The sequence below is a fragment of the Nothobranchius furzeri genome, chromosome 12 (assembly GCF_043380555.1).
Source record: "Nothobranchius furzeri strain GRZ-AD chromosome 12, NfurGRZ-RIMD1, whole genome shotgun sequence".
NCBI lineage: Eukaryota > Metazoa > Chordata > Actinopteri > Cyprinodontiformes > Nothobranchiidae > Nothobranchius > Nothobranchius furzeri.
In genome coordinates this window covers 54,404,858-54,419,513 of record NC_091752.1, presented here as the reverse complement: position 1 = coordinate 54,419,513, position 14,656 = coordinate 54,404,858, and the positions used below count along the sequence as shown (strand labels likewise).

Genomic DNA, 14,656 nt, shown 5'->3' with positions numbered 1-14,656 from the left:
GTTTATAGAAGCGGTCCTCTCAGCAGGAGCTGTACAAGTCCTTGTGTTTCCTGCTGCGCTCCCGCTCACTTGACGCAGCAGCTCCGGACGGACGGAGCCGCCAGAGAAAACGCTCCGAGGAGAGGAGGAGACATGCTGACAGATCTGATCAAATGAAAACGTTTCATATATTCGCTTGAATCCGATCCAGCTGAAACAATCACCACTCAGAAGCTCGGTTAGCAGGAGGGACTTGTTCTGGACTTTGGTTTACTTCGTTCGCTTTTAAATCACTTCAACACACGCTGCTGGAGTAGTTTAGAAATCTGCGGATTCAGGTGGGATTATTTCATCTGCTGGAGGAAACTCGTGGACTCACGGATCTGCTGAACGCAGAGAGCCCGGACACTGCGGAACGGAGCAGGAGGAGATGCTGAGACGGAGCGGAGGGAAACCAGCTGCTTTTGTTTGGATCTCAGCGCTTCTCACTGTGGTGGACTGAGGTTCTCCAGACAACAGCTTCCGCCGCGCAGCCATCACCTCCGTTTGGGATGTTGATGAAAGAGTACCGCATTTGCATGCCTCTGACAGTGGAGGAGGTGGGTCAACTTTCCTTATTCTCTGCTTTATTTGATGAACTTTCAAACGGATTTCACCTTTAAAACATAAATATGATCTAAAGCTTCAGAGCCACAGAGTTTGTTGACGTTTTGGTCTATTGTTTCTGAGCTGGGTGCTGTAAAGTTTGCAGAAGCGTTTTTGCTGCATTTCGCACCAAAGCGGCTCTAATGGTTGTGTTCTGGAAGTCACCGCTGGGTGGCGCTGCTGCAGCTTGTAAATGTATTTAAAAGCCACCTGGTGTCTTATGATTAGTGGTGGTGGACAAAATACCTATCTATCTATCTATCTATCTATCTATCTATCTATCTATCTATCTATCTATCTATCTATCTATCTATCTATCTATCTATCTATCTATCTATCTATCTATCTATCTATCTGTCTATCTGTCTATCTGTCTATCTATCTATCTATCTATCTATCTATCTATCTATCTATAGGAGATCCTTTTTTACATCATCTAGATTTATGATGCCCTCCACCAATCCCATTTGTGTCTTTACTCATGTGATCCATATGATCAGCATGGTGATTGGATTGGTGCATTTGACCTTTCAGAGAGAAATTCAGCTCTGGGTCAAAAATCTTCTGTTTTTCTTGGGTCTTCTTGACCTTTCATGGTTAAAGGAGTAGATTGGTGATATGGAAAGCAGGGTTTGAACTCACAGCGATCCAGGTGGCAGCCTTCTGCTCATAACCCTCAGCGACAGATGAAATGTCTTTTATTTCAGAATAAAACTTGTGTAATTTTTCTCATTTACTTGTCAGTGTAGAGAAGTGGTATCTTACCTTTATCAGTGAAGGAGGCTGAGTCATGTCTCCAGGCTTGCAAGAGCCTGTTATCCATAATTTAACTAAGTATGTGTACGATTTATATGATTGATATTTGAGTGAATTTGAAGGGAACACATTATGACTTATTTCTTGAGTTAAATTAGTTCTACTGCTGCTAACAAAAATGCTCATGAAGTTCATGGAGTTGCATAAAGTGTTTTCAGCGTTTTATTCTCAGTACCTTCCAGAATGAGTTGTTTCAGGGCGTTGTCACTTTAAGAAAACAACCATCCCCCACTCAGGCTGCTTTATGCTAAGAAGCTCAAATATTTGGGAGGAGCTTGTTGTAGAGCTGCTTTTCCTCCAAGAGCATCTTACTTGCATGTGAGAAGTGGTTCTTCTTTCCCCATTTGTGACATCACAGTCAGCAACTTTATGAAACAGCTTGTTTTAGGCACATACTTCCTGAAACCAAACATTGACAGAAAACGGTTAGATTTTTTTTAATCATGTTTTGAGTTTATAGAGGAAGTAGAGACCCACATGGCAGCACTAAAGGAAGCAAAATGTGAGTTTTGCATAACATGCTAGGCCTGGGCAATAAATAAAAAATGTGTTGTTATCGAAATTTCTGACTCTTATCGGGAGAATTGTTCCCATGTGAATAGATTTGATAATAAAATAATGAAAAGATGTGTGTAGGTTGGCAACGTTCATGACCCTTTAAGAAGCTGTATCACATTGAGTCACGTAAAAACGTGACTCAATGTGATACATGTGACAGCCCCATCTAGTGGACAACTTTTGTTTCTGCACATACCTGTAGTTATCGTCTATTTATCGTTATCGAGGTGAAATCCTCAATATGTCGTGGTATTGATTTTAGGCCATATCGCTCAGCCCTATAACGTGCCCCCTTTAAGTTGAACATGTTTCTGTGGCAACAAGTACAACTTATAAAAAGAGATGTGGCCAGTTCTTTGGCTGAAGGAAGATGAAACTGAATTCTTCCGATTCTTATGTGTTTTTAATCAGACCATTGAGTTTAATCGTCTCCTCTGCACCTTATTGATCCCTGGACCTTTTGGTGGTTTCTGTGCTTTTCATGTTTCTAATGACCAGTTTGCTGCTTCATCACATCTTGCCTTGAGGCTGATTGTGTTCCCTCTTTTCTCTGCTGGTGATGCAGCACACAGCCGTCCCCTGCAGCCAGCTGAAGAGCTCCTACATCTGTTCTTGTAATGATTAGAATGCACTCTAACCTGATCTATTGATCTGTCTGGGACTCGGTGAGTGAACGTTTGTAAACTATTCATTTCTTGCAAATGTGCACTTGCTTGGAAAAACAGATCAGTCATCATCTAATTCCACATTTTTAGGCGACCTGAGTGTGTTGTAACTCTGAGCATAAGAAAGAGTGGTGCACGATGGTGACAGGTTTCTTTTCAAATACATCTAACAAAGACGTGACAAGATGGTGGAGGAGTTTCACCTCTAGCAGACACCAGTAGTCTTCCTCAGGCAACACTCCTCTGCTATAAGCTGCACTGCAGAGAACATGCATGACTTCCTTTTTATTAGGTTTTTGTTATTTCTTTCTGTCATAAACACAAATCAAGTCATTTATTGCATACTTTTCAGTTATTTAGGTTTTCTTGATTCATTCCTACAACTGAGCTCTTGTTCATCTTTAACCTGTGCATACGTGTTTTTGTCTGTTTAAATGTTTCTAAGAATTGATATGGTCTTTATATGATTTACAGTAACTGGACATTTTTAAGGAACAGTCACAGGTGTGATATCTGGTGAGAAACAGTAAATGCAGTTTTTACTCCAAATAAAAAACCTGTTTGTGATGCAAATCAAACACATTTCTACACTCTGAGCAATTTAGCACAGAAAGTCAATGTTATGGAACTTCATGTATTAAATAAACAAACTCAAAGTTTAGTTCATAGATTTTAACGGAATTCATGTTCATAATCAACTCAGATAACAGCCTCGGAAGGAACTAATTCTCGTTATTTTGTTTCTTCTAACAAATATTAAAACATGGTTGATAACATCATGCATCAGGTTTTTTAATTTTTGTTTGGCATTCTAATTTTGATTTCTATTAGCTTTTTTATTTTGTCCTCTGCTTTTTAAAGGTGCAGTATGTAAGAATATAGTGAGAATTTTACAGTGAGAAAATCCCAAGAGTCTAACGTTTCGGTCATTTTGGAAGGAAGGTTACACTGAAACATATTTCACAGCTCACTGCGGAGATTGTCAGTTTTTCTCCTTTCAAAATAAAGGAAGAAGGGACGTAGCTACTGTTTACCATCAGTGAGTGTGTTTACTGTGTCTCCTGCAAACTAATGTTGCAGCGCCAACAATTATAATATGACGACGGCCGGCAAAAAGCTCTAGAGTTTTAAAGTGGTTGCAGTAATGAAATTTTACCACATGATGTCATTTTTACTTCATTTCTACATAATGCACCTTTAATTCACTAACTGCCAATGAAGATTAAAGTCATCGACAAAAGACGTCATTGGCATGTTTTTACTGTGTGGGCGTCGGAACGAGCCCCCGCACTGTGAGAACAAACATCTCAGCTCTAAAGCCGATCTTCATCTGCATACGTCACACGTCACGTGATCAGGAAGCAGAAAATCCATGTGTTAGGAGATCGTTTTGGGCCGCTGCTGTAAAAAAAGTGAGGAGCGAACCGGAAAAGCTTCTGCTGATCACAATTCCACAACGGATTATGAAATAACATACAACGCTCAAAACGCACGGGGATTCTTCCTGATGTAAGAGGTGAGTCTCCTCTTTGTTTTTGGTAGTTTTGGCGTCGACATGATCATAGAGCGCAACATTCTGTGACTTAACTCTCTGGAGGCAGGTGTTGCAGATTTGCAACAGTTAAAACCTACCTACCTGGTTACTCCACATACATATTTCATGAGCATTTTTAAACTCAGAAGTATCCCTGATGGACTTAGTTGTTCGTCCTTTTATCAAAACTTATTTTGAGCATGAGAGGGTTAAAAAAACAGTAAAAATGCTGAAAAACGCTGGCAGCGAAGGGCTTTTCTGATCAGGAAATGAGTTCATTAACACTTTTCATGTAACATTAAGTTAAATTACCCAGACAACAGTCAGATGGGAGCCTGGTAAACATGAGGTGGTGGGGCTGAAGGAGTTAAAGCTGTCTGCTTCTCTCAGATTCTTTGTTCTGGTTACAGCAGAATGTTCCCAACTAAGATGCTCTCACTCACATCTTTTTTCCGTTTTGTTGCCAGAAAGTAAAATAATTAAAAGTTTGGTAAATCCAGACTGAAAAGCTGCTCATTAACATCAATCGCTTTCAAAGCACAACAACAAATATATTTTTTTCATTGTAAAGCCTGATGCCAGAAGATCTCTTCTCACACATGCTGATGATGTCTGTGTAGCTTTCCTAGATTTATGATAATCTGAGAGAAAAAGTAGACATGCTGTCACACCCGGTCATGTCTCCCCGTTTAGTTCAGCCTTGTGTCTCGTTGATTACTCCCACCTGCCTCTCGTTTCCCAATCACCTTAGCTCCCAACCCTCCTGTATTTAAACCCTGTCTGTTCTTTGTACTGGGTCGGATCATTGTTTCATTGTCCAGCGTGCTTAATAAATCCTGGTTGACCGTTCCTACCTGCTGCCTGTTTACTCCCCGGTCTGGATCCACGCCTTTCCTCCGCTCCACTCCGCAGCGCGCTGACAGAATGATCCGACCCGAACCCATTGATGGATCCAGCCGGGAGATTCTGCCTTGGGAGAATCTGCTCCAGTGGCTTACCCCGACCCACCAGCCGGCTTCTCCCTCTCCAGCACCAGCTCCGCCTCGCCGCCGCCGGCATCGCCGACCTTCGGCCGCAGCGTTCCTCCCTGTCCTCCCGGAACCGGAGGCATGTTTGGACCGGGAGCCGCTGCCAGATCGCTCCAGCTATGAGGGCACGAGGCTGGCGATCTGTTCCCCCGGAGTCGGTCCACGGCGTGGGGAGAGACGCCGGAAGCCACCACAGCCCAGCGCTTCTGGAGGGAGTTTCGAGCCTGCCGCTGGCCGTGCCCGGCGCGGCAGTTCGGACACGCCCCCGGCCAGACCACCAGTCCCGTCTCTTGCCGAACCGGAGCCCCCGTCGGTTGCAGAGGAAGGAGCAGCAATCGCGGCCCGGCTGATGGAGCAACGGGCGGAGCTCGGCCGGTTCCGCGAGCTCCTCAGTCGCAAGGAGTCTCACCTGGACGCCCTATCCTCCTCGTCCCGGGGCCAGAGGAGCGAGCGCAGGGTTTCCCCAGCGGAGCTCGCCGGTCAGCGGGCTGAGCTGGCCCAGCTCCGTCGGACGCTCAGCCTCAGGGAGCTAGAACTGGACGAGCTGACCTCCCGCCTCTCCTCATCGCTCCAAGCTTTCTTAGCAGCGGCCCTGCTGCCGACCCGGAAGCAGACAGTACCGGATCCGGTCCAAAACTCGGCGGTCCAGAAGTCGAGGGACCAGAGGCTGACTCCTCCGGGCCAGAAGCAGACGGTACCGGCCCAGAAGCCGACGGAGCGGGCCGAGAGACGGAGGGTACCGACCCGGAAGCAGATGGAGCCGGATCCGGTCCAAAACTCAGCGGTCCAGAAGTCGAGGGACCAGAAGCCGACTCCTCCGGGCAAGAAGCAGACGGTTCCGGTCCCGGTCCAGAGGCCAGCGGTCCAGAGGTCGACGGTCCGAAAATCGAAGGACCAGAAGTCAATGCCCGTGGACCCGAAGTCGATGGTGGTCAACGCCCCTTCCTGTTCTGAAGTCGACGCCCCTTCCTGTTCTGAAGTCGACGCCCCTTCCTGTTCTGAAGTCGACGCCCCTGATGACGACGTGTCCGAAGTCGTCGCCCCTGATGATGACGTGTCCGAAGTCGTCGCCCCTAATGATGACGTGTCCGAAGTCGTCGCCCCTAATGACGACGTGTCCGAAGTCGTCGCCCCTGATGACGACGTGTCCGAAGTCGTCGCCCCTGATGACGACGTGTCCGAAGTCGTCGCCCCTGATGACGACGTGTCCGAAGTCGTCGCCCCTGATGACGACGTGTCCGAAGTCGTCGCCCCCTCCTCTGACGACGACGTGTCCGAAGTCGTCTCCTCCTCCTCTGACGACGACGTGTCCGAAGTCGTCGCCTCCTCCTCTGACGACGACGTGTTCCGAAGTCGTCGCCTCCTCCTCTGACGACGACGTGTCCTCTGATGACGTCCCGTCTGATGACGTCGCCGTCACCTCTGATGACGTCCCGTCCGATGACGTCGCCGTCACCTCTGATGGCGTCCCGTCCGATGACGTCGCCGTCACCTCTGATGGCGTCCCGTCCGATGACCCCACAGTCGTCTCCTCTGATGTCGTCCCGTCCGATGACCCCACAGTCGTCTCCTCTGATGTCGTCCCGTCCGATGACCCCACAGTCGTCTCCTCTGATGTCCCCGAAGTTGGCTCGTCTGATGACGTCGCCGCTGCCTCGTCCTCTGAAGTCGGCTCGTCTGATGACGTCGCCGCTGCCTCGTCCTCTGAAGTCGGCTCGTCCGATGACGTCGCCGTTGCCTCGTCCTCTGAAGTCGGCTCGTCTGATGACGTCGCCGCTGCCTCGTCCTCTGAAGTCGGCTCGTCCGATGACGTCGCCGCTGCCTCGTCCTCTGAAGTCGGCTCGTCTGATGACGTCGCCGCTGCCTCGTCCTCTGAAGTCGGCTCGTCCGATGACGTCGCCGCTGCCTCGTCCTCTGAAGTCGGCTCGTCCGATGACGTCGCCGCCTCGTCTGGGGATGCTCTTTGCAATCAAGAGGCCGACGCTCCATCCAGCCCGGCGTCTCCACGGTCTCCGGTTCCGATGGTGGTTTTGAGGGCAACGCCGGCCCAGCCTGCAGTGACTTTGTCGCCGGCCCAGCCTGCAGTGACTTTGTCGCCGGCCCAGCCTGCAGTGACTTTGTCGCCTGCCCAGCCTGCAGTGACTTTGTCGCCGGCCCAGCCTGCAGAGCTCCTCTTCTGCCGCAGGCGCCGGCCTCCAAGGGCCCGTCGCCTCCTCTTCTGCCGCAGGCGCCGGCCCCCAAGGGCCCGTCGCCTCCTCATCTGCCGCAGGCGCCGGCCCCCAAGGGCCCGTCGCCTCCTCATCTGCCGCAGGCGCCGGCCCCCAAGGGCCCGTCGCCTCCTCATCTGCCGCAGGCGCCGGCCCCCAAGGGCCCGTCGCCTCCTCATCTGCCGCAGGCGCCGGCCTCCAAGGGCCCGTCGCCTCCTCATCTGCCTCAGACGCCGGCCTCCAAGAGCCCGTCGTCTCCTCCTCTGCCTCAGACGCCGGCCTCCAAGGGCCCGTCGCCTCCTCATCTGCCGCAGGCGCCGGCCTCCAAGGGCCCGTCGCCTCCTCATCTGCCTCAGACGCCGGCCTCCAAGAGCCCGTCGCCTCCTCCTCTACCCCTCTGCTGGTCCCTCTGTTCCTCTGGGCCCTTCCTCCTGGTTCCCCTCCTCCCGCCCTGCTCCTCGTTCCTGTGGGCGTCTGGGATCCGCCCCTTGAGGGGGGGGTACTGTCACACCCGGTATTGTCTCCCCGTTTAGTTCAGCCTTGTGTCTCGTTGATTACTCCCACCTGCCTCTCGTTTCCCAATCACCTTAGCTCCCAACCCTCCTGTATTTAAACCCTGTCTGTTCTTTGTACTGGGTCGGATCATTGTTTCATTGTCCAGCGTGCTTAATAAATCCTGGTTGACCGTTCCTACCTGTTGCCTGTTTACTCCCCGGTCTGGATCCACGCCTTTCCTCCGCTCCACTCCGCAGCGCGCTGACACATGCTACAATGTCTCAAAGTTTCTTTTCATGGGTTCTCACAAACAGATGTGTAAAAAACTTGGTCACACAGCAGATCTGCCCTCTTAGAGACGATCATGTTTTTGCAACAATGTTTGTCCTATAAGTCAGTCTGAACAGTGTTCAGTTGACGTGAAGTTCATAAATGTGCTCACTAGATTACATGTATGTACAAAACCATATAACCTATACTATCATTCATTTTCATAATCTACTATGACTATAATCTACTATTCTCTTTTATTGGTATTTCATGGCATTGTTTTCTATCTTAGCTCACATGCTATCATATCCTATCCTTTTCTATACTATCACATTATATGGTGTTCTAGCCTTTCCCATTGCTTCATATCATATCACATTGTCCAATACAATAAAAGTCTTTTATGTTTTAGCTTCTGGCAACTCTCTTGTATCTGGGTTCTCCAAAGTTTTTTGTATGCAGCTTTCACAAAAGAGTGTGTTTCTGAGGACACACACGTAGCCAGGTTTTGGTAAAACCAATATCCCGCTCCACCCATCTAGAAAAAAAGATGTTGTTATCAGCAAAAAAAAACAAACAAATCCAGTGAATTATGAAGCACATTTATAGGCATGCCAAGCCTGTAGGTGGCAGTAGTTCCCCAACTTGTCAGCGTCTTTGCCAAAAACAACTCCTTTGACGTGGAACAGCTAGGTGGCGAGGCAACAGTTGTCCTTAACATCGTCCTTTGCCTGTGGTCTTCTATAAAGTATAATAAATAGTTTGTGGTTTGTGGGTACAACCTAAACAAACATGGCGTCAATGAAAGAGCTCACTAATTGGTTCATTTTGAGATGACAACAGAAAAAAGACAGCACACGTAGATGTTGTGAAGACCTCCAAAACTAGAGACGGCGTTACCAAGGTGAGTGTGTCTCACTTGTTTTGTCAACTCCACCCACTGGTTACTTGTATATTGCAGTATTCTGATGTGTCGCATTCATTTTGTAGCATGCACACAAACAATGGGTGTTTCCCAATGCCAAGGAACCTTGCCTTGATGTCTTGGCCCGCCCCGGTTGCCTAGGAGATACGTCATCGGGAGCTGCCAAGACGTGTTCCAATGTTCATGTTCTACCGAGGCATGTGTTCTCCGTTTGTAAGCGTTTAGCTAGCTGAGCAAGAATACACGGGAGGTGTCTTGTAGTTTAACCTTGGTCAAAATTACCCAGAATACACTGCTGTTTTTTCAATAGGACTGCGGATCAGAAGCTGGCAGCTACTTCGGGGACAAATTTCAAATTTAAAAGTAAGTCAACTAATTTAAAATGTTTTTTTTAGATCCAAAGAAGTTATCTATGGTTGGTTAGTTGCTTAGCAGTTGCAGCTTTGATGGCTAGTGGGTAGTAACTCACATATTTTATTTAATAAACATGTACACAATTTAAAAAGTAAAAGGCTCATTATATATTTATATTGAAACTAATACGTATAAAACATAACGTTATCTCCCGTGTCACATGACATTACGTGGCCGCCGTGGAAGCCGCAGTCACGTGATGCAATTTATTTCATTTAACCGTTTTCTTTGACCAAGGAGCAAGGCCAGGCGCCTTGACATTGAAAAACACCCAATGCTTCAAATCAACACAAGTAATGCGTGGCAGCCATTTTAAACACGCGTTGTGACTTAAACAGCAAGTTTATTGCGGCCCTTACTTCTCGCTTGTTATCGCATGAACCACTGAAATCAAGGATTTTATAATCTTGCGAGACGAATGACATTGAATGTTTTCACTGTTTCACATCTCAATCCACCTGGTAGGAAGGGAGTTTACGGACAAAACATGTCTACTGAGGTTTCCAGTGGAAAGCTGTGAGATAAAGTCGTTCTGAGTGACACCTGATTGTTTTTAGGGGGTTCCATATGTTTGTCCAAGTCTCTGTATACCAAGCAGGGTGAAGACACGTCTAAGCCCAGACCAGAGGTCTCATTTACATCTCCAGATGTAAATCTCCAGCTCAAGTGCTGGTACTGATTAGAAGCATATTTCTTTTTTGTTCCCAGAGGATTTCACCAATCAGCCAATGAGAAGGCCTGGTATTTACACACCAGATGGAGGGAAATATACCAACTCAGACTCTGTACCTCTCGTCCTGCTTATTATTAGGCTGCTTTTGTGATCTAAAAATGTGCTAAATCTGACCAAAAATGTGTGGAGGCAGGTAGTTTCATCATTCCTGTTGTTGGAAGAGGCCAAAGAATAAACACTGAGTCCCAGTCTGGTGATTTGAAAACTTTTGTCACAAGATCATTTGAAAATTGTGTTGAAAGGAAGATTAGTTCACATTTCTGTGCTTTTAAAGGTAGATTTGTCTGGTTTTGCAGCAGCAAAGCCAGCTTGTTGTCATGTTCTGTGTCCCTTTGTTCCCCAGCTCCTCCAGTTCCCACTCCAGGTTCTCCTCTTGTGCTCTCTTAGCGCCCTCATGTGTCCGTTGTCTGCATTTCTGTTGTGTGTCTTTAGTTTTACCTCTAGCCCTCTGTAGACTTCCCCAGGTGTCCTTCTAATCATTCCCCATTCCTAATCAATCTTTATTTAGTCCTCCTCATCCGTCTGGTTATTAGTTGTTTGTTTTTGGCCCTCAGGCTTTAGGTTTAGTTTTGTGTTAATGTTTATCTGCCCTATGGTCAAGCTCCTTCCCTTCCCATTTTGTTAATTGATTCCACCTGTTTCTCCTCAGCTCACACTCCTCACACCTGTCACCTGTTTCCCTGATTACCTCCCTCCTGTTCATAAGCCTTGTCTTGTCACTCTGTGTTTATCGGCCCATTGTTTGCTGTCAGTGTGGTAATTCTGTCAGTCTGCTCGTGTTGTCTCTACTGTTTTGATCTCCTGCTCAGCCCCTTTGGATTATTGGTTTTTTGTCTCCAGCCCTTTGGATATATTTTTGTTCTGCTCATCCTAATAAAAGCATTTTGCTTTTCATCATCTCCTGCCTCGTGTCATCCTGGGTTTCTGCAATTTGGTTTCCAACATCCGTCCCATATCGCGACACTTGTGGGGCAAACTGAGAGCTCCCAGTGTGAGTTTAATTGAAACCCAGTTGGCATTTCTCCAGATTGTGCTCATTCATCGCCTGAGATTATGACTCCTCCATTTAAGCTAATTGTCTAGAGTTCCAACTGGGAACATTTCTCCTCCAGCCTGAATGGTGGTTGTTTTTGCTTTTATTACATTTTATTATGAGGCATTAATTAAAGTTGGAGAGAATAAAAAAAAATTGTCAGAAATCAAGGTTTTATGTTTTTGTGTAAGAAAGAACATTTATGCCTGCAGAAAGATGTGTGAGCTTTATATTTGACTTAAACGGCTTTTACTGATGAGAATCCAGACTTTTATTTTGAAAACATTAAGAAAACATTCTAAATTTTGGGGGAACTGACACGTTTCTTTAAATGATTATTTTTTAAATATTTTATTAACTGAAGGATTATGGCTTCTTTATAATTGCCAGATTAATTTTAGAACCTTTACACAGTGCCTTTATCAAAACAAAACTAAGCATGTATATTTTCATTGTGGAAGCAGTGTTTGTGTTTCTTTCTACTTGAGGCATCATTAATTCACATAAATATAAATGTTTCTAGATTAAAGGATTTCTTTTTGGAATTTTGTCGAAAATGTTGCATAATTATGAAAACAGAGACATCCAAATGAACTGAAATAACAACCTGAAGCAGGAATATCAACTGGTTAGAACTAGCAGGTCAGAAATGGCCCTGCCCGAGAGTAACCTTAAGAGTTTTCTATTTATAGCCCAAAGCTTTTCTATTTATAGTCCAGAGAGGAGGGACAGAAAAGAGCAGCATGACAGGAACGGTCCGTCAGGTGCTCGGAGGTTGTTTATAGAGTACTGACCATCAGTCAGGTGGGAAATAACTTGTCTAGTGAACTGAGAAATAGCCTATTCCTGTTTCCCCATGGTGCCAGGAAATAATCTAAAGACATGATTTAGTGTGGTTAGGTCTAAACCTTTATTGCTGACAGGAATTCAGCACACCGAGTGCATGTTTATTCATTTAAAGTCACACAGTCGATAGCAGGCAGACATAAAGAAAGGTGGGTTGGGAAGAATAACTAAGAAATATGGGGGTTGTTAAGAGGATACGGCAGAAATAATCAGAAAGTCAATCCAGCAAAGACTGCACAAAGAGCAAAGCACACAAATGAAAAGCAATTGAATAAAAATGTGATTATCTTAATTAAACATGAAAAAGAGCCGTGTAACCCCTGGAAAACCATCAAAGGGCTCTGAATTTAGATCAAATAAAAGCTTTTACCTTATTATAAGCAGGATAATCTATTCATGATAAGAACAGAGAAATTAGATTGACATCTTAAAAAGTATCAACAAAAATTAGAATTACTGTAACTGAAGCCTTTGGAGAATAGTGGTCACTGCCTTGGACAGCTGAAAGCACAGTTTAAATTTAGTTGAAAATATTAAATCTGATCTAATTAGAATGCCCTTCATTAAGAGCCAGCTTATAAAAATGTGTCTTTAATAAAGTTTTAAAATTACCATGAGTCTGAGCTGCCTTAATATCTGCTGAAAATCGGTTCAACAATCTTGGGCCTGCCGTGGAAAAAGCCCTATCACTGCTCCGTTTGCTCTAAGGACCACCAGAAGGTTCTGAGAACTAGATCTTAAAGTTCTAGAAGGGACACGGATTGTTAGGGCAGACAGATATAAAGGGGCAGAACCCTTCAAGGAGTTAAAAACAAGCGGGATAAATCACGGAGAGCCATTGCTAAATACTAAATATTTTGTGGAAAAAATAACTAACTTATAGAGAGTTAAACCTGGTTTATACTTCTCCGTCTGCGTCGGTACGGAGAGACGCAATGGCGTCGGCACAAGGGTTCTCCAACAGGTTTGCAGAGGCTGACGGAGACATGCCCAACTTTTCAACTATCCGTCGTAAGTGATGGAGACAGCAATATGTGATCAGCACGCTGCTTCCTTTAAATTCATCAACAGCACCGCCATTGCCCCCTCAAAAAACACAACTTTTCACATGAACTAGTTATTCAGCACCACTCCTAGAAAGGATGCTTCTAATCTTAGCAACATTCCGAAGGTGGAAAAAGGAAATCCTAGAAACCCGTTTAACGTGGGATTTGAATGACGTCATTGTCAAAGATAACACCAAGGTTCCTTACTTTGTTCTCGAAAGAAATGCAGCAATTGTTTTATTCGTGGACGGAAATGATGGCAAACACGGGTAAAGAGTTGCTGATTGCATGCAGAGGTTGAAGAGAATGATGGACAAATTCATCCATGTTACAAAGTCTCTAAAATACATAAACATATTACACAATACACACTATACCAGAGCTGTTCAATTCCAGGCAGTATCCAGCACATTTTAGTGGTTTCTCTGCTCCAACACACTTGATTCCGTGGTTGAATCACCAGTGCAGCAGCTCATCAGGCTCTGCAGAAGCCTATTAATCAAATATTAATTGAAATCAGGTGTGTTGAAGCAGGGTTAAAACTAAAACATGCTGGATACCAGCCCTCTAGGCCCGGAAATGAATAGCCCTGCACTAAACTATCTTGGACAGGGTACCCCATAAAAGGACTACGCCCTCTGTTGTCCGGGCAGGGAATTGCTTTGCAACACTCCCCAGGTGACGGAGAAGTCTGTAGGGCAAACATCTCGGTCAATGTGTGTACACTTGGGCTTACAGAGAACTAAAAATGAGCTTTTAAAGTAAAACGGTAAATGGCCTGTATTTGTATAGCACCTTTGAGGGCTCTACAGCCCCCCAAGGCACTTCACAACACAATCATTCATTCAGACGCTGGTGGTGATGATATAATAAAATATTAGCGTTGGCATAATTGACATGTAATTTTTTGATGAAAAATAAGTAATTTTTCGAGACCCATTCCTTCAACCTTGAAATAAGACGCTTGGATTTGATAAAACCCCACCTCCCCCTGTGTGAATTTCACAATAAGGAGCCTAAGTCTCTTCCCTTTCCGGTCGGCTTATGGGTGCCCGGAAGAACGCAAAAATGAATGCAAGTCAATGGGGCTAAAAGAGCTATGTTCTAATCCGCTTCGCCTTACGCCCTGAATAACACATATGTTGTACTGCAATTTAAATGAAAGTGATGATGTGTGTTTTGACCACGCCAGTCATGTACTTTGAGATTTATCAGCTTGTAAAAGTTCACCACAGAATCTCCTCTCCCCTAGTGTAGCTTTTACTTACCAAATTAATGATTTTTGGTGGTTCTTTCCTCCTGTAAGAAGGATTTGAAAGTTGCTAAAATCACAGCCATTTTCCCTCAGTTTTCTACGTGTCTGGTTTGATGACGTCATTTTCGTGAAGTGCATTTGTAGTCCGGGACTTATTTTCACACAAAATCTAAAATAGCGTTTCCCTGTGTTCTAAAACAAGCGCTT

General features: G+C 45.5%; 1 protein-coding gene across 2 annotated transcripts in view; it reads left to right on the top strand.

Moving 5' to 3' along the window:
* The first annotated feature begins 300 nt into the window (after positions 1–300).
* The window catches only part of pitpnc1a (phosphatidylinositol transfer protein cytoplasmic 1a), a 97,690-nt gene continuing 83,334 nt past the window's right edge, over positions 301–14,656 (top strand). Inside the window, exon 1 of one of the 2 annotated variants that reach the window (XM_015945738.3) lies at positions 301–578. In XM_015945738.3, coding sequence (XP_015801224.1) covers positions 531–578 — 48 coding nt within the window. In that variant the 5' untranslated portion in view covers positions 301–530. The remainder of the gene's footprint in view (positions 579–14,656) is intronic. The other variant, XM_015945739.3, reaches the window with a different exon arrangement.